We start from the raw sequence: 25,034 nt of genomic DNA on the forward strand, positions 1-25,034 counted from the left end.
AAGAGTCCTCCTGTTTTTACTATAGGCCTCATTTAAGTACTGGAAGGCCAATGCATAAGGAATACCTTCTGTGTAGTTTTCAGGAATGTCAATGGAAATGCGTTTTTATAGTACATCCTTTTAGATGCAACATGCATTTTTTCCTTAGCACTCATTGTGTCCAAGTCAGATAAAAGGAAAAGTATACTTTTGTGTATTGCAAAGAGAAGTTGCTCTTCAGTTTATTAGGTTTTAGTTCAGAGTTTTCATGAGCGACCATTACTTATTCTTCAAAATAATAGTAGAACATGTAGGTCCAAAGCCATAAACTGCTGTGATTAGTGCTGGTAAGGTGGGATGAAATATTCTTTCTTGATCCAAATGGAACAAACTTATTTATTCTATCCCATCTGTAGATTTATGAAAAAAAGAATCATCAGAACAACGTCTGGTACGATGAATAAAGGGCGTTCTTGAGGGTAACCTTCAAGTCATAGGTGACTTATTTCTACTCTGAACTCAATTTCAGTCAGTTACTTCTCGTTTCATTTTGACCTTGACCATGAATTGAGGAATCTGTTTAGATGCTGTCTCCTCTCACAAAGGGAAACATCTGGACTCTCCTGTCTTGCTGGGGATGGGAAAAAACCATGCTATATACTGAACACAACTTACTCTTCATTTTGCTTTCTCAAATTCACTGAGTGTTCTTTAGGAAAGTGATGTGGAGTTTTTTACACTTATTTTCGTATTAGACATTCTGCAGCAGTTCTTAGTGAAACAGCTTTCACAGTGCTCTAATTTCTGCTGAAATCGACTTGGAAATGGCGGTGTAGTGCTGGCTTCTTGTGATTATTTGCAATAATCATCTTTTCCCTTTCATTTTTAATAGTACATGTCTTGTATTCCTTGACCCTGTTGCCTTCCCATGTTCTTTTCCTAATTATCTAATTGATGTTTTTATTTTAACTATTTGGTCTTGCACAGCTTCTCTTTGTTTCTAGATATTTGTAGGTCTATGGTCATAGATTTCTCTTCTGTAGATATTCATCAAAATTCTATACAGGTTTCTTTTTAGTCTGCTGTATCTTTAATTTTTGTTATGTCTGTAGACCTGCAGACAAGCCTATTGAATTGCCATTTCATTGTTGATGATTCCTAAGTCTCTCTCTGTCTAGTTGGAGGAAGCTTATGTCCCTGTTTCAGACTGTCTAGAACTGAATGTAATTATAATTCTTGCCCCTCACTCCTGTCATTATGCATTTCTGTTGCTTTGTCCTGCATCACATCCTATCTGTCACATGTGTCAGTAATGCAGAACGCATTTCCAGCTCATGCCCAGGTCTAGAATATTATGTGTGGGCTGTGTGTAAACCTTGGGTATTCTTTCCATGTAGCATATTTGAAATTTGATTTTTCCAACCCAGTTCAAATACTCATTTTTAGCTGTCATCATTTTGCATCAGATTTTTGCTGTATTCCGTTCTTTCTTATCGGCAAACATGTACAGAAGATGTGAATCTTGTAGATGTGAACACAGCCTAAAGGCAGAGGCTGCCACTTTGCAAGAAAGCTGTTTCCTTGATCGTTCTTTTCGGTTGTGCTCACCTCCATGCATGATCTTTCTTTCTTTTCCTTGTCAATCCAATTGAAGTCAGGAGGTCTGTTCTCTTCTGAGACTGGTGTGATCTGTCCAAACGTTACACACTGCAGTCCTCCCTTGTTTACTTCTGGTTTAGCAGTAATGGATAGTCTCACGTTGTAGTTTGCAATTTTGATTTAGCTCCCCATTACTATTATGATGTTTAAGTAAGCGTCATAGCTCTGTTTGAAACCGAGTAGTTACCGTACTGCTTTCCTAGGATTTACTTGCATAAATACCATTTACTGAGAGATGTCACAAAAAGGGTGATACCACTGATATCAAATATATTTAATAAAGATCATTTCGGTATAGTGTGGAGTTCTTGAAGCAATGTAAATACCATTTACTGAGAGATGTCACAAAAAGGGTGATACCACTGATATCAAATATATTTAATAAAGATCATTTCAGTATAGCATGGAGTTCTTGAAGCAATGTAAATAAACGGAAGGTTAAAGGGCTGTCTCCATAATTTCCAACAATTTTTTAGGCAAATTTAGATGATTTTCCTCACGTATTTGTGACTGGATATAACTGCAGTAACCTTTTGTGCTAGTTGGTGTTTAATAAGAAACATGCAAGTTTCTAGATTTCATACTCAACTGTAATTTCATTTTACATTCATTTTAACAGCAAATACTTGTTTCCTAGGTAAAAAGAAATGGAAGAAGACTTGCTGTCTCCCATCCTTCGTGATTTTCCTGTTCGTACTCTCTTGCATTGTTTCTGCGATTGCCCTGCTGGCGATTTTTAACGTGGAACCAGCCAACATGACAGTGAATGTTATTCTTATATCGGTTACCTGTGTTGTTGGTTTGGCCTTTATCTTGAATTGTCGCACGTGGTGGCAAGTGATGGATTCAGTTTTGAATTCTCAGAGAAAACGTCTTCACAATGCTGCCTCCAAGCTTCACAAGCTGAAAAGTGAGGGGTTCATGAAGGTAAGTGTTTATACCAACTGGCCATTGCAAGAATGGAAACAAAATGCCAAACATGTATCCTTCTTGAGACGTGGCCTGTTTATTGACTCAGGCCACGTGTTGCAACATCAGTGTGAGCGTCGGTGAGTTTTTACTGGAGGGAAGGCTTCCGTTCCACTGGTAGTTACACTTAGTGTGTGAAACTGTCTGCTCACCCAGGAATGTTCAGTTTGGATTAAGTTTTCAGTTTCTAATTTTACTTTTGCTACGACGGAGGTACTAGGAAAACAGTTGTTCTAAATGATCACTATTTAGTAAAAGCTCATTTTGGATCATATGGTTAGAAAGAATAATTTTTAAAGCATTCTAGAGGTGAAAACCAAGCCTAACTCTGCCTTTCTGCCAGAAGCTTAGAAAGGAGGGATAGCGCTGAAAGAACAATACAAAACAGTTCACATATTTAATGAAAAATGATAGAAAATACTATTGGTTTTCTGGTTTTTATCTAAACTGATAAAAACATGTACCCATCAGGCTGTCATCAAGTATCTTTTATGCTCCTGTTTGAAAAGAAACTTTAGCAATACATTGTGCAAATATTTTTGTAGCACAGGAGACCTTATCTGTGTTTTGCTACTGTGTTAATTGGCATTTGGTTTTTGAGTGGCATTTATCTGACAGAGCTTCAGCCATTTAGGTGTTAGGGTCATCCTTTGCCATAAAAGGAGAGAAGTGGGCATTTCTGGAGAGTTATTCGTGTGACTTACGTCATCTTAATGTGGACATTCAAGATTGATCTAGTAGTGAATAGATAAGATTTTAATGTTACCTCTTAGTTGCTGAAATTAGGGCAGGTGAATTCTACCTTTGTATATTAAGGGTAATTGTTAAATGTGTAACAATGTTGAAAACCTAAAAACCCCTTCAGTTTGCTTATTCTGATTAGTAGCATAATTTGCTATTGCGGTTAGAAATTTTTAGTGTACATTTTATGCAAAGCAGTTTTTGAGGATTAGCTGAGGCTACAAATACTTTTTTTTTTTTTAACTCTTGAAATACTGCTTTAGAGTCCCTAAAGATCACTTTATGTTTAAATAATGTAATGGAATTTAAAAAAGGGTAGTTTGTTATATTAAAGTGGAGTGTGTGGTTCTGCTGTATGTTTTTGTGCATATAAGAACTTGGAATTCTGTAAGTGACATCTTAAACACTTATAAATAGCTAAAGTATTATTTTTGTGATTATTATTGAAATATTTTTTGGACAAGTCGCAATCTACCAAGGGAATTATATGCATTTTTGTGAGTTTTAAGTAGCTCAGAGATATCTTCCTTCTTTCCCTTTCATTTTTATAGCTTTTGAAATGTGAAGTGGAACTGATGGCCAAAATGGCAAAAACCATTGACAGCTTCACTCAGAACCAGACAAGGCTCGTTGTAATTATCGATGGATTGGATGCTTGTGAACAGGACAAAGTTTTACAGATGCTTGATACTGTGAGTTGGATCATTTTATAAACATGATCTTTGGATCATCCGGATGATCTCTTCTGTAGATGAGCTCAGATACACACAGTTACTGTGTATTTTCTGTAGAAAGAAGGCATGTGTACAGGGTCTGTGTGTTGTAGCCTTTTAATGCTTGTGTACATTGGCATAACTGTAATACTAGGAATGATGAGTTTTGAAACTTGAAAATTAAATCCCAGGAAGATTGTACATGTTAATACTTGTGAAAAGTTTTGAAATACTCATGTGTGAATTGTTGAAAGTTAGTGTCCTCTTGAAACAAACTTCAGGTTTGGAGAGTTTTTTTGTACTTACTTTTGAAGTACTTCAGATGAAAAGTATGTTAAATGCTAAATATTTGGGGAAGGCGAGGACAGTGTTGCATGATACCTTCGTGGTGATGACTTTCACGGTTACCACTACTGCTAATTTGTCAAGTAGGCTTCTTCCTAATTGTGGCGAACTTCTTAACATTAGATACCTCATATTGAAGAAACTGACGTCTCTGCACATCTCTTGTCCTTTCAAGCTTATAACTCGAACAGAATGAATATAAAATGTTAAGTTAGAGGGTCAAATGACCCACAGGTACTGTTCATTGTTACTAACAAGGTGTGCTGTCTACTTTTTTGCAGGTGCGAGTTTTGTTTTCAAAAGGCCCATTTATTGCTATTTTTGCAAGTGACCCACACATCATTATAAAGGCTATTAACCAGAATCTCAACAGCGTTCTACGTGATTCAAACATAAATGGTCATGATTACATGCGAAACATCGTCCATTTGCCTGTTTTTCTGAATAGCCGGGGGCTTAGTAATGCAAAAAAACTGATGGTAGCTTCGACAGCCAATGGAGATATTCCTTATACAGACAGCACAGGTAAGATCATGCAGGAGGATCATAGGAAAGTTACAAAACCAATGATCCAAAAATTTATTTTTTGAAACAAGCTATTTAAATAATTGGAAGATCATTAGTGTTTTATAGATCAAATATATGGGAATGTAGAAAATGCCTGTCATTTCTTTTCTGTAGGATTGCATGAGGATATTGACAGGAGAGTTTCTCAAAACAGTCTCGGGGACATGACCAAGCTTGGTAGCAAAACTGCTCTCAACAGGAGGGTGAGAAAGATCTATTAATATCCCTTTTCCTATTCCTTTTTCCTTTCACATTTTTAATGATGTCAACTTGGAAGACCTGTCAAATAATTCTTAAGAAATTAATATAAATGATCCACATAGGAAAAAATCGTTCCTAAATCAGTAGACTAATACTTTGTCAAAGAGAAAGAAGTTTACTTGCTCACCAAAACATTCCTCTCCACAAATACTTAAATTCAGCTGAATGCTGAAATGATGCAACATACTGGTAATAGCTATGATCAACATATGTGTATTTATTTAGAATTTTTGTGTCCAGTGTCACAGGATATTGCAACAAGGGGCAGTGACTGAGCGAATCAAGGAATTTAGGATATTACAGTACTAGACTTCTACTGCAGCATGTCCACTACACTTGCTTACCTGCTTTCTCTTCTGTTTTCCCATCTTTACATGAAATCAAAGTGGCTGAATAAAAGGTGTCTAGGAAGTAGTGAAAAGCAACAGTCTGAGGTTTTGGAGCTGCCGTCGATAGGGACTTAGGGAGTTTTTTAGCAAGGGAGCCACTCACATCCTGGGCTGCATCAAGAGAAGCATGGCCAGCAGGTCAAGGGAGGTGATTCTCCCCTTCTGCTCTGCTCCGCTGTGGTGAAACCCCACCTGCAGTTCTGTGTTCAGCTCTGGGGGCTCCCAACATAAGAGAGATACAGACCTGTTGGAGCTGCTCCAGAGGAGGGCCACAAAAATGATCAGAGGTCTGGAACATGTGCCCTGTGAGGACAGGCTGAGAGAGTTGGGGCTGTTCAGCCTGGAGAAGAGAAGGTTCCAGGGAGACCCTGTAGTGGCCTCCCAGTACTTAAAGGAGGCCTACAGGAAAGATGGAGTGGGACTCTTTACCAGGGAGTATAGTGATGGGCTGAAGGGTGACAGTTTCAAACAGCAAGCAGGTAGATCTATATTAGATATTAGGAAGAAAATCTTTTCTGTGTGAGAGGTGAACTACTGGAACAGATTACCCAGAGAAGTTGTGGACCTCCCCTCACTGGAAGCGTTCAAGGCCCAATTGGATGGGGTTCTGAGGAACCTAGTCTAGTGGAACATGCCCGTGGCAGAGGGTTTGAACTAGATGGTCTCTAAGGTCTCTTCCAACCCAAACCATTCTATGATTCTGTGATGTTCACTACAATTTTAGAATGTAATTAGTAAATCGATGACATTAACTTTTTGTAGAGACAACAGGAAATGATGATGGCAATGCTGACATTAGTAACTTTCGTACAGAATATCTGTGTCACTCTTTTACCCTCTCGGAGTTGGCATGGAAGTAAAATGTGTGACTCTTACACAGCTAAATCAGAATTATGTACCGGTAAATATTTTTATGGCATTTCATGTCAGTCTCACAGACATCTATTCACAAAAGTTCTAACTTCATAACCAAGTAAAACTCAAGTATTTCAAATACGGAAAAGTTTTTCATACTAATCAGTACTCCTTTTTTGTGTCATTACCAGGATACTTACCGAAGGCGCCAGATGCAACGTACCATGACCCGCCAAATGTCTTTTGATTTAACCAAGCTGTTGGTAACAGAGGATTGGTTTAGTGATATCAGTCCTCAGACCATGAGAAGATTGCTGAATATTGTTTCGGTCACAGGTAAGTTTGTCATGTTTGTGTACAGTAAACAGTGTTGTGTTTTGGTTCTTGTGTTACGCTCAGACTTTCTAGTGTGTAAACTAAGTTGAAATCAGATCATGTGTTGATTTTGAAGCAAACTTCTAGAGTGTAAGCAAAGATTATAAACTACTGTACGTAGGACTAAAAAAATAATATTTGTTTGTTGTTTTGTTGACTTCACTTGGGAGGCAAATGATTCAAGTTTGTATTTTTAGGAAATTTTATTCCACTTCAAAATTAAACTATATAATAAACTACATTTTTCAATTTCATAGTACTCTAATGTAAACGAAGTCTGTAGTGCTGATATCTTAGAAGGTAAACTGCAAGGCAAAACCCAAGTATATATTCTTTACATTTTTGGTATTGGATATTTGGAGTCCTTTTTCGCTAAATGAGAAACGTCTGGAACTTATTGAAAGCATTTTTATGACTTGTTTTCCTTCAACAAAACAGAGTCAAGACATTGGTATCTTTGAGATGTAAAAATGGAAACAACTGGAAAGGGACTTAGGAAACTCTAATAAAATTTCGTGTAGTAAGTGAATTGGGAATGAGTACTTACTGTAGTGGTTTGACCCGGGCTGGTGACCAGGTGTCCAGCACAGCCACTCTTGTCACTGCCCCTTCTCAGCTAGATGAGGGAGAAGATATAGCAAAGGACAAATGGTTTGAGACAAGGACAGGGAGATCACCTGCAGCTACTGTCCAGGGCAAAACAGACTTGATTTTGGGGAAATTTGTTAAATAAATTCAGCAATCAAAATCAGAGATGCATAATGAGGAAATAAAATATAATATAATAAGAGGCAGTTCTTGACAAATGCCCCAGCGTGAGCCTCTCCATGGGCTGCAGTCCTTCCGGGGAAACTGCTCCAGCACAAGTCACCCAGGGCATCACAAAAGTCCTGCCAGCCACCCTGCTCCGCCGTGGGCTTCTCTCTCTCCATGGGCTACAGGCTCTGGCAACAACCTACTCCAAAGTGGACTTTCCACAGGGTCACAGCCCTCTGCAGGCATCTACCTGCTCCAGCATGGGGTCCTCCATGGGCTATAGGTGGACATCTACACCCTGTCACACCCATGGGCTGCAGGGGGACAGCCTGCCTCTACCATGGTCTTCACCACGACCCAGAGGAATCTCTGCTTTGGCACCTGGAGCACATCCTCCCCCTGCTTTCTTCATGGACCTTGGAATCACCATCCCTGAAGGCATTGAAAAGATGTGTAGATGTGGCACTTCGGGACATGGTTTAGTAGTAGTGTTGGGTTGATGTTTGGGTGTGATGATCTTAGAGGTCTTCTGCAAACTTAACGAATCTGGGATTCTAAGGACACAGATGTATGTCCCTGAGCTGAGGTTCGTCTCTGTTGAACCAGTGTGGGTAACACAGAGGGTTGTCTCTGCAGTTCCATTCCCAGTGATCGTGTAGTTTGGATTGTCCTCATCTACCTTCACTAAGATTATGAAGAATTAAATGTAAATGCTGTTCTAAATTAAGTAAAATAACACATGGCTTATAAAATCACAGATTTTCTATTCCACTAACTTAATGCTAGTATAATAATAGAAGAGTGTTAGTATGTCATTTTGCCCCTGCTTTTTCCCTTTTTTATTGATCATTTGTATGTGACAAGAGACCTAAAATTCTGAGCTAGTCTTTTAAATAAATGTATAGTCTCTTAGCATTGTAATTACAATTTGTAATGCAGATGCGGAAGTATAACAAAATCATAAATGTTAGTTGTAAAAACAAAGAAGAAAACTTCTGCAAGTTAGTGTAATGTAATCTGTGGCTATATATGGTAATTTAATGAACAGCTTCATAAGCAGAGCCTTCAGGCTGTTCAGCTATAGTTGTCACTAATATTAATAATGCAGTTCTAGAAAACTTGAATCACAGAATTATTTGCGTTGGAAGGGACTTTAGAGATCATCTAATTCCAACCCCCCTGCCAAGGGCAGGGACATCTTCCATGAGATCAGGTTGTGCAAAGCCCCATCCGGCCTGGCCTTGAATGCTTCCAGCGAGGGGGCTTCCACTTCTCTGGGCAACCTGTTCCAGTGTCTCACCATCCTCACAGTAAAGAATTTATTTCTAATATCTGATCTAAATCTGCCCTGTGTCAATTTGAAACTGTTACTCCTTGTCCCGTCACTACACTTCCTGATAAAGAGTCCCTCCCCATCTTTCCTGTAGGCCCCCTTTAAGTACTGGAAGGCTGCTGCATGGTCTGCCTGGAACCTTCCCTTCTCCAGGCTGTACAGCCCCAAATCTCTCAGCCTATCCTTGTAGGGGAGGTGCTTCAGCCCCCTGATCATCTTTGTGACCCTCCTCTGGGCTGACTTGAAATGAATAAACTGTAGCATAAACTTTTCCTGGTTTTTATAATTAACTTTATTGGCAATTCATACCTTACCTCATTAACTTAAAACAAACTTTTGTTTATAGCTCTGAATTTTACGTTATTGGCTATTGAAGGTGGCAGTTGTATGTTTAACTTGTTTTACCTGTATTTTGTATGCCATTGCACAGATATTTCATGGTATTAGCATGTATTTTTGTGTTTAGATTGAAAAATTAATGCTGTGGTAAAATCTGCATTGAGTTTTGTTGGAGTAACTTAAGCTTCAGCCTGGAGAAGGATCCAGGGAAACATTATAGCAGCCTTTCAGTACCTAAAAGCAGCCTGTAGGAGAGCTCGAGAGGGGCCTTTTACAAGGGCCTGTAGTGATAGGATGAGGGATAATGACTTTAAACTGAAAGAGAAAAGATTTATATTAGATATTAGGAAGAAAATCTTGACTATGAGAGTGGTGAGACACGGGAACAGGTTGCCCAGAGAGGTGGTAGGAGCCCTGAAGATGTTCAAGGCCAGGTTGGATGGGGCTTTGGGCAACCTGTTCTAGTAGATGTACCTACTCGTGGCAGGAGGTTTGGAACTAGGTGACTTTCAAAGGTCCCTTCTGTCCCAAAATATTCTATGATCATGTGATTCTGTGAAGAGGGTGATAGTAATTAGATAGTAAATAGTGGAGCCGAAGTTGAGTGTTTTGGAAAGTCTCGTGTTCTGACCAGTATTTGCGAGACTCTTTATTAGGTAGTGAAATTATATGTTTTACATGTGACCTGTGATGATTTTGATTTTACTGAGCTAAAAGTATAATACCAGAATGTTCACAGATTAGGTTAAAGGACTTCTATAGCTGTTACTCTGAGGAAGAAAAAAAGGTACCTTTGAAAGGAAGAATAATCCCCTGTGTTTCTTCTCTCCTTCCCTGCTATACTAGGTCGTTTATTGAGAGCTAATCAGATCACATTCAATTGGGATAGGCTGGCTAGTTGGATCAATCTGACCGAGCAGTGGCCGTATAGAACGTCCTGGCTCATACTGCATCTTGAAGAGACTGAAGGTGTTCCAGATCAGCTGACCTTGAAAACCATCTATGAGAGGTAGGTGTTATTTTGGTAATGGTGATTAAAAATAGCAGTCCTTATTAATGATTATTAGAGTAACATGGCTTTCAAACAGCTGCCAAGTTGTAATCTAAAATTCCTCCGGTCTTACTCTTTTCTGTTAACTTTTGGGAACTTTAAATTATTTTAGTTGCCGTTTAATGCGCCACTTACCAATATGTGTTTTGTATTAAAAACAAAGAGAATTATGTGGGAATTCTTTCACGGATAGCTGACTGTGCTTCTTCTATGTCTTGATGTAATTTTCATCTCTACCTTGGCCAACCTAGAAGTCATTGGTTGTTTTTTTTTCCCCTACTTACAAATATGAACTAAGCTCTGTAAAAACTGCCTTTACTGATAAAGATCTTTGAAGGTTTGATGCTTAGCAAGTGTGCTTGAGGTGATGGCAGCACCTTGTGCTGCAGTTACGGAGTACGAAACTGAAATACGGTTTTCTCCATTGCTGATACAAGTTGTTGTTTAACAGAGCTGTCCAGATACTACAACTGAGAGGAAGTGGTCCCTGTGTGAACATGCCTCTCCAGAACCTGGCTGCTTGTAAGAAAAGACTTATGAATTGTAGCAAGCGACCTGATGGCAGTGAAAGGAAGAGAAAGAATGTGACTGGGAGTTGGGCCTATAGGAAAAAAACAGAATCGGAGAATGAAAGTCAGTGAGAGGAAAGAAGGGGTTTGACTACTGCAAGAAATGACTGAGATCAGATGAAAAGAACAGCTGAGGTAGAGGGAAGACTGGGTTTAATTAAAAAGGTGCCAGAAAATCTGGAGACTTTGGAGGGTCTGGGGAGAGAATGGAGAGGAGAATGAACGTAGATAATTCTGGGGACGTGCCCTGCACTAACAGTCAAGGAGTGGGAGAGGATGAACTGAATGAGGGTCTAGGATGGGCTGGAAGCAGCTGAAGTGTTGAGAATGAATTTAGGATTGATGGGGAAAGATGGCTTGAATGGGCTGTATTAGGAAAGGAAAAGTTCAAGTGGGATTAAGATCTGAACACAGAGGACTCAGAAGGTAGAGGGACAAGGGTGATCTGGGCATGACAAAGCTGAAAATTGAGGGTAGACAAAAAGGACAAGTAGTAGACTGGAGTGGCTGCAAGTTACGGGTTATTGCTGAAATATCAAGCTTGAGAGGTAGATAAGTTCCTCTAGAAAATGGATCCAGTTTCTGGGTTTTGTATTTCCTTGTGTTAGTGTAAGATACCTGTGAAATCATAGATAAAGTAATGAGAGCCCACCTCTCCGTTGTAGGTTCACACAGCTAGTGTCACAAATGTTTATGTGATCAGGTAAGCACAATAGTTCAGAATCACCCGGGATTCCCTCTCCTGTCATGTGTTCTAGTACTCTTGCTCTAGATATTTCTAACTTATCTTTTTTTAGATTTGCCATATGGCATGTTTCATAACTGTATGTTTTCAAGATTTATCCAGCAAACTCATTACAGCCCTTTGATCGTTAGCATTGACAATAATAAATCCCTTTGGAATGATGGTTAGCATCGACAATAATGAATTCCTTTGGAGTGACTGAAGTCCAAAGCTGTCTTTAAGACGTGACAATGTTTATGTTTTCTGATGAGCCAAAGGAGGTGTTAGAGAACTGAAGTGTTCTCATAGATGGGATACTAGTAATTCTGGTATAAACTAACATTAAATCTGTAGTAAACCAATGTGAGGAGCAGAAAATGACAATCGTGATTGAATGCGAGTGGCTTATTTGGGGTCGGGGTTATTTGTTGTTAGTACAGACACTGGAACTGTTGATATTCAGTGCCAGCCGGAGGGTGTCAGGGTTTATTAGTTGAGGTGCTCTGCTGTTCTGCCTCTTGCTGTGCAGGTTGGGTTTGGAAGTAACAGAGCCACTTGAGTGGAGTGCCAGTTCTTACAAGTAAAGCTGTTGGTATTTACCTGCAATACCAGGAAAGCAAGGAAAAGGGAAAGAACAACATTCAGCATTCTCTCTTTAGCAAAAAATAACAATGGATTGTTTGTTATGAAATGATCAAGTTACGAGACTGAGTTTCTTTGAGTACTTAACCATTAAAATAAACTGCTCCTGTAATAACAACATTGCCACATGCTTGTGAAGAGAATTGATGTCTGTCTCAGCCCTTTCTGTTGAACCTCTGTGAGGAGCTAAATATTTACTGATGTAGTGACCAAGCTGAGATCTCATCTCTCTGGTGGTTTGGGTCATCATCTTTACCATATGCTGAATATGAAAAGATCTGTGAACTCACTGGGATTATCTAATGCTCTAAAAGTTCTACTTTATCCTAACTAATCCTTTCTGCATTATTGTTAGTCTTTTTATCTACAACTGTTTGGAGTCACTTGGCTTGAAGATCTGTTTCTGTATCGGTTTGAAGTATTTACTTTAGTTCCTCTTAAATTTCTGTTTTCTAAGATTTTCTGGTTTATAAAGCAACTTTGCCATTTGGAGTCTCATGAATACCAGATTGTGATACTTTTATAGCTTCTGTTTCTGTACAGACTTTGTGTTACTTCTTCCCTGTCTTTTATTCTTCAAGGATTTTATTTTTTTTTGTTTTAATATTTTGGTTCTTTAGAACAGGAGCAAGAATATAGTTTTCCCTGCTGTTTTGTTTTGTTTTTTTTTTTCATTTCTGAACTGGAAACATGTGGGGAGGGGCATCTGCTTGGACATCTCCCTTTGGTGAAAGGAATCTTACGGGTTCTGTGTTATGTGTAGGAGTTCCACACTTGATCGCATTCTCTGTGTAAGGAGGAGGCTCTGATACTGTCGTTATTTTCCAGCTTTTAAAATACCCTGTTAAAAAGTTGATGACAATCACCAGGATTCTGTGTTCGGCAGCAGCTTGGTGCTTCAGTGTTCAGTACTTCGAAGAACAAGCAATGCTTTCATGACATGCAGAAAGTATAAGCAGAATGATAAAGAATCAAGTTGCCAAGCGCTAAGAAATGAAAAAATAAAACCAGTCTGCGGTAAATTCCCCTCTGTGTATGTGTTATATGATTTATATGCTGTTTTGCCCCGATGAAATTCCTGTCTTGTCCAGAATTTAATTTTGCACACTATAGATGGGCTGTGTTGTCAAGGGTTAGGGCTGGGCTGGCCACTGAACGCTGACAGATCCTCTCTAACCCCTCTCCCTTCCCAGAACAAGAAGGGAAAATGGAATAAGGCAGAGAGACTTACGGATTGAAAAAGAAAACTAAAATACTAATAAGGGGATAATGAAAATAACAAACTATATACAAATGTATACAGTGAAAATAACGAACTATATACAAATGTATACAAAGCCAATATTGAACTTGACCCCCCCAACAGCAATCCCCGCTGGTGCTGCAGAGCCGGCAGCACAAAGGAAGGCCCAGGCTCAGGGCAGAGGAGAACCAGACACAGGAGCTGGATTTGGGAATTCAGGATCAGGATCAGAGGCAGATCAGATGGAGTCCTTCTTGGGCACGAGCCATTGAAGAAGAGACCTTAACCCCCATGATCCCTCAGTTTCATATTGAATATGATGTATACGGAATGGAATAGTCTTACTGATCACCTGTCCTGTCTGTTCCTCCCTGGAGGTGCAACCTCTTACTTCCTTGTGACCCCTTTTACTTCCCAGCACCCCCAGCGTGGCACACAAGATTCACCAGTGACCTTGGTCACTATAGGAATAAGTATAAATAAGAGCCTTTGTGCATACCAATCCGTGGTAGTAACTGTAACCATCAGGTGTTACCATTGCTAGTAGCACACACAGTCTGCAAAACCATGCTGTTCGATTCAGAAAGTGCAGCCTCTTAGAAGAGAATGAGCTGAAAAGTAAAAATCACTAAACGGTTGTTTCTGTTGAGCTAAAGCAAAGGGAAGGGCTGTCTTCTGCCGCATTTCAGTGCTGTCTTTTCTAGCTGAAAAGAACGTGGTAGTCAAACTAAATGAAGACCATTACAAGCTACTCCAGAGTTATTTGTCGGAGTCTGTGTGATGCTGAACTAGTCACCTCTGTCATACCTTTTGCTTAGACAGTATTTGTGCCTCTGTTGGGAGGTGGTGTACAGCTTGTGGTTCTGTAGGCTGATAGTGGTAAGTACTCAGTGTTCAGAGCTATATCTGAAGCGAGTAGGAGCTCTGCTTTCAGTAGGTGGAGCACTCTGAAAAAACTATGGGTATCTCAATTTGGTTATTAGATATATCTTTGTGCTCCAATTTGTTGTGTTTGGGGTTTTTTTTTGTTTTGATTTTGTTTTTTTGTTTTGGTTTTGTTTTTTGTTTTGGTTTTGGTTTTTTGTTTTGGTTTTGTTTTTTTGTTTTGGTTTTGTTTTTTTTTTAAGATGCTGACATATTCTTACTGTAAAGGTTTTTTGGGGAAAATAATTAGCAAGTGCTTTTCTGTAGATACTGTGATGGATATAGAAGACTATATTGATAAGCATGAAAACAGTTCTGTCAGGAATAGTGTGTCTTTACTGCATCCTATTATGCAGAGATGGGAAAACCTACTGAATGTTACATTGGAAACGTTTTGCCCCCCAAGAAAACAAACCAAAGTTAGGCTTCAATTTGTGGCCCAGACACAACTCTGAACAGTCTTTATGGGTTAGAGTCACTTAGATTTCTCTCTTATTAACAGGTAGAGACAGATTACAACAGAATTGCGACAGATGTGTTGTAATTCTTTCATAGTGGGGAACAAACCCATGCTTTTTAATTATGTCAAATTTTGATAGTTAGAAAAATGCAGAGGCTGCATTGTTGGCTTTTGTTCCACATTATGGAGAAAAATGTCTTTACCCTTTATGCTTCCTTATCTCACTTCTGCCCTCTCACTCTTTCTTTGCTAGTCTGGATCTTTGCATGGTTTAGCTTTCCAGTTGGTATATTTATTAGTACCAGTATTTACTCCTTTCAGTTTGAGTTGTCTTTTCATGTCATCTCTCATCATCAGGATTTTCATGTAGTCACTCTCTTTACCAGGTTAAGTTCCTAATTCTCATTTCTTCTCTCTTGTGTTTTCATTCCCTGTTAGTGTTTAGGTTGTTCTGTGGTCAAGCACTACCCACTTCTCCATCCTGGTCTACTTTAGTTGTTTTTGCCATTTTATTTATAGTTGTGAGATACAGTTAATATTCTTCTATATTTATGTTGTGCTGTGTTCTCATCTGTGTTGCTGTAAAGAATCTTCGTAATGTCATTTTTGTGTAATGCCAAAATGGTTTTCAGAAGTTGCAAAACGCAAATTTTTAAAGCCCTGAACTGGAATGAAATACATGGGCTTTCCGTAAATGAAGTTCTAAGAGAATTAAGTTGTCAGATTAAAGCAAGTTTTTGTTGAATGTTTGCAGCTGATACTTCTCAGACTTGTAAATTAGCCAGCTATGGGAATGTGCTCTCTTGTGAAGGCTAAATGAAACATCCATGATACCAGAATGAATGTCAGTGACAGATCTAAATAAATGTTATACTGGCAAAAGTCACAATGGATTTTGTAGACAGAAGATATTTTTCTAGAGACTGGATTCTCGAGTCAATGAGCATGCAAAGAATGCATTGTAATACTTTGAAATTTAAGAAATTTTAAGCAAGATCTTGATCTAAGAACATTTAAATGTATTAAAATTTAAGGTAATAAAAAAGCAAGATTGCCTCAGGAAAACAAAAGAAGGAAGTAAAAAGAATAAGAGTCTCATGAGAAACTTGCAGGTAAAGTTTCCAAAGATAATATTTGTGCTCTTTGACATACTTGTAAATGGTTTGGCAGAGGAAGAAGATGCAATGTGGGGGTCCAACCAGGAGAGCTGTTTCACAGGGGGTTGTAGAAGTAGCTATGAGTAAATTGCAGGCTGAAGTCACTGTGGATATAGCTGTTGTAGCATAGCGGGAAAAATAATCTCATCTATAGTCTTTGTAACATAGTGATGGGCTGTAACTCTGTTTTCAGGAAAGAAATTCAAAAATCATTGCTAGTTTCTCTGAAAAAAAATAGGTTCAGTGCTGAGCAAAAGTCATCAAATGAAACAGTGTCTTTATGAGTAACTAGCAAAACAATGGAAGGTGTTGTATTAAAGTCTGTGATGTATCTAAATTCTAAACACAGTGAGATTCTAGTCATCACTTTTCAAAAAGATTGTACCCAAGTAGGAAAGAATTTAAAGAGGATGAGGAGAGTCCTAGTCTTACTTCAGTGAGATACTGCACTGAATATTGTTGCTGTCCAGTTTCTCATGCATGGAAGAATCCCAGTTTTCCTTGAATAATTTCCCCTCTCTCTTTTGGATTCTCAAATCTTCCTCCGTCTAAGACACTTGAGCATTTATTTTTTTCCCCCAAGACTTTAACTTTTCATTTCAGTTTGAGGCTCTGAGTTTTAGTCATCTTGCTTTGTTTCTTGATATTTTCTACTGCTTAAGGATATAGATGGCAGTGATTTGATATTGCCACCTTGTCGATTAAGAATCATGCTATTAAAGCTGATTGTACAGGAGGGAATGTCTTCTCAGTCCCTTTCCTCATTAAATTTAGTCACTAAATGAGATCATCTCCTGAACACATTTTATCTGTTTATGTCCTCCTCATCATGGCAGAAACCAGTGTCTGCAGTACTTTGTCTATCGGAGGATGTTTTGAGAAGCCACTGAAGTAATTGTGTAGCCCCCCTGAGTGTAGGCCTTTGTTCTTCTGAAATCTGAAGGTGTTAGGGGAGAGTTTCTGCATGTGTGAGCGAACCAGTTCTCTTGTGCATCTGGCACATTGACCGGCCTGTCACTTCCTAACGCTCTTAGTAGCTGAACTGTCTTTGCTGATAAAGTCTGTTTTATGAGTTAAGATTTATACGGTTGAAACTTGAGGTGTATATATGCCTCTTGAGTTCAAGGACGCAGTTAAGAAAAGGACTAATTGAACTCATAAGCGCTTGAAAAAACTATGGATGTTTGAATTTTTACCCCTGAAGTTTCTGCAGCACCCTGCTTGTGTGAAAGCCCAGAGCTGTTAATGCAAGGCCTAAGCTGAGTCTTGTGGTGCTTAGCCTATTTGTGATCCCTGAGAGTCAATAGCTGAAGCCCTTAAAAAGCATAGACAGATAAACGTGGTTTGAGCATGTTTGCTTGCATACCGAGTTCATAATTTGTTTAATGATACAGAATTCAAATATTCACACAACCTTCTCTTCAAGCACTACCTACTGCTCGTTTTGACATTACTCCGCTCATAGTGCTTTATGTCATGAGGGACAGTCCTACCTGTCATTCTTTGCCCAGGCTTTACCCAAACTGGGATAATAAGACAAGTCTTTGTGATGATATCAGCAAATAGTTTCTGGTCCCTGAATTTCTGTGACGTGACTGTTCTTACATATTCCTTCAAAATACTACAACATAGGAGCTTGGCTCAGGATAGAAGGAACTCTTGAGCCTGTCTGTTTGGATTAGGATCTCCACCCTTACTGAATCTCCTTGAAAATATGCTCTTTGGAAAGGTGAGAGAAGCTATGGAAATCAAGAACCTTAAGTCTTTGATTTTTGCAAAAAGATATATATGTCTTCAGGATGAGAAAATGGTTGTGCTTTCCTCCGAGTTGTAAGTAACCATTATTTAAAACTTGGCAAAATATAATTCATCCATCACTTGATCTTATATTAAGATCTGCAATAAAGTGTCTGTGCACATCTCTGTGCATGCCTACTTACGATGGATTTTAAATGGGGTGGCAAAATGATGTGCCAAAACAGACACACCAAATTCAGAAGAATAACGTAATAGCTTTCTTTTATTCAGGATTCTTCTCTGTGTGGGAGACTAAAGGATTCCAGCCACCTGTAGCACATTTAGTACTTTTAAACTGCATTTTCAACTCTTAGACTATTGTAAGGAATAATTTGTGAAAGACATTTGCTCTGTCTTATTTATCAGAATGGAGGTGTCAATGTTTCTTCAGTTCTAGATGTTGTCTTTCCAGCTTCAGCACTGGTCTATGATTTTGCTTGCTTTTTTTCCTCAGTCTTTTTGCTGTTGCCACCCCTTTTAAGAAGCAGTCACAGAAGTAGTTATTTCTAATAGTGTTAAGCAGAGAAATACTTAATTTCAGATTACTAGACAACTCATCTTCTGTTTCTACTTTTTTATTTCTTCAGATTAAACTGGTAAAAACTAATTTAGTTATAGATTAGAATCATAGAATGTGTTGGGCTGGAAGGGACCTTTAAAGGTCACCTAGTCCACCCCCCTGTAGTCAGCAGGGACATCTTTAACCAGATCAGGTTGCTCAGAGCCCCATCAAGCCTGACCTTGAATGTCTCCAGGGATGGGGCCTCCACCACCTCTCTTGGCAACCTGTCAGTGTTTCATCCCCCTCATAGTAAAGAATTTTTTTCTAACATCTAATCTAAATCTACCCTCCTCTAGTTTAAAACCATTGCCCCTTATCCTTGTGCTACAGGCCCTTGTAAATAGTCCCTCCCCAGCTTCCCTCTAGGCTCCTTTCAGGTACTGGAAGGCTGCTGTAAGGTCTCCCTGGAGCCTCCTGTTCTCCAGGCTGAAACCCCAACTCTCTCAAGCCTGTCCTTGTAGGAGAGATGCTCCAGCCCTGGAGCATTTTTGTGGCCCTCCTCTGGACCTGCTCCAAGAAGTCTACATCCTTCTTGTGTTGAGGGCTCCAGAGCTGGACGCAGTACTCCAGGTGAGGCCTCACCAGAGCAGAGGGGCAGAATCACCTCCCTAACCTGCTGACCATGCTGCTTCTGATGCAGCCCAGGATGTGATTGTCCTTCTGGGCTGCGAGCGCCTCGGTGGCTCATGTCCAGCTTTTCATCCACCAACACCCCCAAGTCCCTCTCTGCGAGGCAGAGCAGCAGTTGATGACTGTAGGGTTGGGGTTCTACAGCATGGTGTCCTTGCTGTTACGTTTTAGTGGTAAGTTCATATCTTTTGTATAATATACCTTAGGAAATAAAACAAGTTAAAACATTTTTCTGTTTCACATACAGTTGAATAGTTCTACTTCGTTGTTTACTACAGTTTAAGAAAGTGTATTTACAGCATACTAAAAATAGCACCAAGATAAAAATGGTATGAAATTATTTTATTAAAGAAATTGATTTAATAAAAAAAACTCAGAAAATCGTATTCGTAACGCTAGTAGTAAAATTTATTTTTTCCCCATATAAAGGCTCATTTATTTTTATAGCAATTTGATGACACATATGCTTGCTTTATTCAGCTGAAAAGAAAATGTTGGTTCTTGGTGTTTTGTAAAATTGCTTTGTTAAATTATTTTCGAAATCGTTCAACTTTTAACAAATGACATTTGATACTAACATTGGAAAGCAATTTCAGCTAATTAAGTAGATCCTTCTATAAACCATTGGAACATTAAGATGACAAACTGTTCATTCAGGATTATTTCAATTGGTACAATTATTGTAATTTTGTTGCAATTATGTGTTGAGCTAAAAGCTTTTGTCTAAATCATTTGAGAGTTTTTTGTTAATATACATAAGTAAGAAGAAAAGAGGTAAAATAAAAAACGAAGATAAGCATTATCTGTCTACTTTTTCATTATAGTGTTTTAGACAAGTATCTGTTAATTTTTTTTAAAAGTATGTTACATATTTTCAGTAAGTCCCTAGCAATGTTAAAACTGAGCACGATCATTTGAAATTTAACTTCTCTGGGAGGTTATTATGTTAATTCCAGTTCTGACACTGTTTAAACACTTTTTAATAAAAAGGGTGAAATTCACTTTGGAGGGATTTGCGAGTTGTATAAAATCTATTGAAGTATTAATTTAAGAAGTGTAGCTTTTTAGTGATTACAGAACTTAAAAATGAGAAAGCTATGGAACGTGCCATATTCATCAGTCTGATTATAATGTTCTCTGCAATCATCTTTTGCCCACGCCAGGTTTAAATAAATCACTTCCTTTAAGCAGACAATTTAATATTCTTGCAGACCTCACAGTGAGGCATTACTTCGAAGTATTTAACCTGCCTTTTGTTTCTTGCTTTCCTTTTATTGCCTCTTACTTAAAATGCAGGGCACATAAAGTTATGTTTCTTACTGTATTAATAATGTGGTTTCAAAAGGCAACTTAGTTGGGTAGCAGGTGGTCGTTGCCCAAACTGTCTGTGAATAAACCTACATGCAGCAAGGCAGGAAAGAGAAGAGAGTTCCAGAGGCTGTGACAGGGAAGAAGGAAGTTCAGATGAGGAGGTAATAGTGAGAGGAAAAGAATAGGAGCAAAAGCTAATCAGAACAAGACAGGGGAATATTTTTAGCATTTTTAGTTACCTTTGTAATAGAGAGTAGTAAGTCGTATTTTTAAAATACTTTCTTGATAATTGGAAATGCTTACAGTATAGTTAATGTGAATTAATGACATCTCAAAAATGCTCCTGTGTATGTTTCAAATCCCTCCAGGTATCATTGATTGATACTAATTTAGAGCAGAATACAGAAGCCTTAGTTTTAGCAACAATTTCGTATAAACAATTTCAGGAAAGAAAACTTTCATTTTTAACCTCTCTAAGTCAAGCTCTTTACTATGAGGGTGGTGAAACACTGGCACAGGATGCCCAGCGAGATGATGGAGTCTCTATCCCTGGAGGCATTCAGGGTCAGGCTTGATGGGGCTCTGAGCAACCTGATCTGGTTAAAGATGTCCCTGCTCACTGCAGGGGGTTGGACCAGATAACTTTTAAGGGTCCTTTCCTACCCAACACATTCTATGATTTTACGATTCTATGATTTCGCAAGACTTCTGTACTTCAGGGGGAATTGATAAAGTTGGGAAATAAAGTTAAAAGACAGTGGTGTCCTTTGTCTGCTGAATGTTTTTGTCAGAAGTAGAATAGTTATTCAAAACTTGAAAACATGGGAAAACATGGTGAGGTAAGGTGGTGAGCTGGAAATGCATCTCTTACCTACATACTGCTTCTGGCCCATACCCTGCATTAAATGCAATGTGATCTGTCTCTCAGGAAGAAGAAGGAGATAAAATACTTGCTTCATATTCAGAAAAGGCTTGTGTCTGATATTTCTGTATAAGCCTTCCACTGAGCTGTAGCACAGACATCAAGTTCTTTGGAGGCTGATGCTGTGGTATTCTTTGCAATGACTTGCCCAGGTGATAAATTTGCCTCAAGAGATTAACTCTGTCATAAGAAGCTGAAAGATAAGGAACAGGTCAGACAATCCAAATGCTGCTCTCTAAGAGGAAGTCTTTGGCCCTATTTGCCTTGAATTTTGGTTATTAACCTATTAATGTAGTACAGCATTTGTACCCTTTTGCCTTCCATTTCTGGGTTTACCACAGATCAGTGGATTAGTCTTTGGCTTACTCTGAGAAGTGGAACTCGTGCTTCTGCGAATGAAGTTTTTGTCATGGATTTTTGGAGGAGGAGGTTTTTTGGTTCAGAGGTTTAACTGTATGCTGTGAAGTAGCCCCAGAAGAGTGGAGGGTAGGATGAACCATGGCCGTTTCTATTGCTAGAGGACTTGCAAATATTTGTTGAGTTTCTGAAGTCCTACAGGTAGAGGTACTGAATAAAAGAATCTCTACATGAAGCCATAAAGCAGCTTGCTAAATGATGTTCAGTAATAAAAATGCCAAAACCAGATTAATGCAGTGTTCTTGTATTTCGCTTGTGTGAGTGATCTTGTTGGACTTCTCAGTTAGAGAGACATAATTACCTTTCTGTTTACAGAGCAGCTTTGAGCAGTGTTACTACTTGCTACTCTGTTTTGCTGCTTTTCCATCTGTGTAATAAATACATTGACTTTTTAAAAATTATTTTGCCTTCTGTAATTTAAATAGCACTGCAAAGCTGTGAATCCAGGCATTTGTAACTACTTTAATGCTTTATTATTATTTTTATTATTATAAAGAATGCCAGCGAAGGATGCGTTCTGGGAAGTTGTATTAAAAATAGACCTTTTTAATATGGTTCAGTGATAGCGCATGATCCTGGGTGTGGTTTAATATCAATCTTTTAAGGATCAGAGTGTTTTTTCTTTCTGAAATGATCAAAAGGGGCAATACGTGGAAGAGGATGCTTTATGTACTGTTACTTGAATTTGATAGAGCCAGTTTTGCAAAGCAAGCTTTCCTAAATACCTGTGGTAATAGAATTCTGGTTTTGAATAGTTACTGTATTTGTTCAGTGAAGTCTGTGTTCTGCTTCATATGCACTGAGGGGTTTATATTTTTTGTCTAGCTAAATATATAAAACTATAGCTTTATTTTTTTTGTCTTTATTAAGACAAAATATTGAATCACTTAAATTTTAGTACTGTGTGATGACTTTTTATTCCTGCTTTTATACAAGTCTATATATGAGCAAATGCTGGTTTTCAGTGTCCACATAACCTGTTGCAAATTTCAGTTTGAAACAATCTTTGCAGCACTAGTCTAGATATGTTGATAGTACTACAAATTTTCTGGAGCCTTTTGTGTGAGAGCTTTTAATCCAGAAAAAAATGCTTCCATAAAGATACACTGTCACCATAGTGACCACACAGGAGAGGAATCAAATAACTAATGTAAGAGCAAAGCATTGTATTATTAGTATTTGATTATTAGATATTAGAGATCACATGTCTAGTTAGCAGCCTGTTAAGCACCAAAATGTCATACTGCATTTCAGTGGCCCAGATTTTCTAGCTTTCTGATCCTCACTATCAAACCTTTAGAATAAATATTTTTGTATCATTAATTATTGTTAATTAATTTTTGTAAGCAACATTTTGTCTTAAACTGTATTGAGAGAAAAATTTAAAAGGCACATGATAGATAAAACATGACATGCCTTCATACTCATGCCCTCTTTTACTCTGTTTTTATTATTTAATAGCAATTAATTAAGTCTTACGCTTTTTCTGAAATGGAAAAGTTAAATTACTCTGGTTCACATACGTACTTGCTCCTATAAAACACATGAAGAGGAAGAAAAAATCAGATGTGCAGAAAGTAGCTTGTAAAGCTTCTTTGTTTTCACCTTCAGGGAGAGAGGTTTGGCGAGAGCCGAGAGCATGGCCCTTGCTGGGTGTGAGGACCGGCAGAGCTGTCAGCCTGCCCGGGAGCAGCAGGGCAGGCAAACTGGGAGCTGAGCAGGGGCCAGGACAGCAAGGCAGGCAGGACGCTGTCCTCGTGAGCATGGGGTGCAGTCCCACAGCAGCCAAATAGGATGATCAGAGCAGGTTCAGGGATGGTAACCTGGGGCAGCAAAGCAGCCCAGGGGTCTGTAGCCATGAGATGTGGTTTAGGTCAAGCCCAGATGTCAAGTGAGGGAGTCACTGGACTGGAAACACGACCCAAACATGACCGACAGAAGTACTCCGTTCCACATACGTCATATTCAGTGTAAAGCTGAGGGATCATGGGGGTTAAGTTCTCTTGCTCTTATGGCCAGCATTTGAGGAGGACTCTGTTGTTTTGCCTTTGATCCTAATCTTGAGTTCTGGAATCCAGCTCCTGTGTTTTGTTCCCCTCTGCTGCTGAGCCTGGAGCTTCGCCGGTGCTGCCTGCTCTGCAGCATCAATGGGAGAGTTGAGTTTGATACCAGTTTGGTATATATCTGGATACAGTTCATTATTTCCTTATTAGTACGATTATTATTCTATTAAAGCTGTTTTATTTTGCCTTTCCAATCCACAACTCTCTGCCTTATTCCCTTTCCCTTCCCATTTGGGAAGAGGGAGGCATTAGAGAGCATCTGTCATTCATTCAGTGACCGGCCCAGCGCTAACCTATGACCAGGTATGTAGATGTAGCCCGGGCAGGGACCAAGGGGAAAGGCCCGAACTTGGAGGTGGCTGTGAAATCAAGCAAGAGAGGCCTCCACTGATGCTTCTGGCAGCTCTTACAACAGCAGTTCGATCCCAGGTATCAGAGCTGGCCTTGAGCACAGAGAGTGAAACTTCTGGCCTGAGGCTGGGAGAAGAAGTGACAGAACTTGTTCGGGGAATCCAAGAGCTGACATGACCAACCAAACAGGGAACATGAGCACAGCTAAGCCTTCAGTGTGGATGGAGGTAGATGATGCTACTGCCATTTCACCCACTACCTGGTTGGGTGGTGAAGGACCACAACCTGTGGTGGCAGCTGTCTCCTGCAGTCGGTGGTGAGTAGGTAGGCTCTGTCATTTACAGCCGAACAACCTGACATCTAAGCTATGCTGGCAGCATTCAGTGCTGGACCGACTGGTGGTTATTTTCCAAATCAGTCGTGGAAGCACAAGGTGAACATAAACTAGAAAAAATTTGGAGCAAATACACAGTCTTGAACGGAAGATTACATACCTGTGTGTACTTAAAATAACTTATTTTTATTTGAGGAAAAAGTCAGAAGTAATCCATCATTGTTGGAATAAAGCTTAATCCACACAAAGCAGTTTTTAATTTTAGCTATGCATGGAATGGATACGTGTGGCATAGTGGAATGAATTTTCAAGGTTCTCTTCTGTTAATGTAATGTTCTGGCTTGGGCTCATTCCTTTTAAATTCAAGTAGTTTCTCATGGAAACAGACACTCTCTTAACACTGCCAGTTTTTGATGTTTGTGATTTAAAGAATAATTCTTCTGCCTCGGGGAAAATCTAGCACCAAAATGAGAATAGGGTGTTCACAGTGCTTTATTTTTAGATCTGTATGCTTATACTTTAGAAAAAGTAACTCCTAAAGTTACATGCTAACCTTTTTTTTTTTATCTGAGAAGTACAGGCACATGCGATTTTTG

At 39.0% G+C, this 25,034-nt stretch overlaps 1 protein-coding gene across 1 annotated transcript in view; it reads left to right on the forward strand.

Annotated features, from left to right (window-relative positions):
* The window catches only part of KIDINS220 (kinase D-interacting substrate, 220kDa), a 77,294-nt gene that overhangs the window by 25,958 nt on the left and 26,302 nt on the right, over positions 1-25,034 (forward strand). The window contains exons 16-21 of the mRNA XM_009870288.1: positions 2,276-2,565; positions 3,900-4,040; positions 4,688-4,931; positions 5,088-5,176; positions 6,670-6,814; positions 10,128-10,290. Of these exons, the coding sequence (XP_009868590.1) occupies positions 2,276-2,565; positions 3,900-4,040; positions 4,688-4,931; positions 5,088-5,176; positions 6,670-6,814; positions 10,128-10,290 (1,072 nt within the window). The remainder of the gene's footprint in view (positions 1-2,275; positions 2,566-3,899; positions 4,041-4,687; positions 4,932-5,087; positions 5,177-6,669; positions 6,815-10,127; positions 10,291-25,034) is intronic.

This window comes from Apaloderma vittatum, unplaced genomic scaffold (assembly GCF_000703405.1).
Source record: "Apaloderma vittatum isolate BGI_N311 unplaced genomic scaffold, ASM70340v1 scaffold1555, whole genome shotgun sequence".
Classification (NCBI taxonomy): Eukaryota; Metazoa; Chordata; class Aves; order Trogoniformes; family Trogonidae; genus Apaloderma; species Apaloderma vittatum.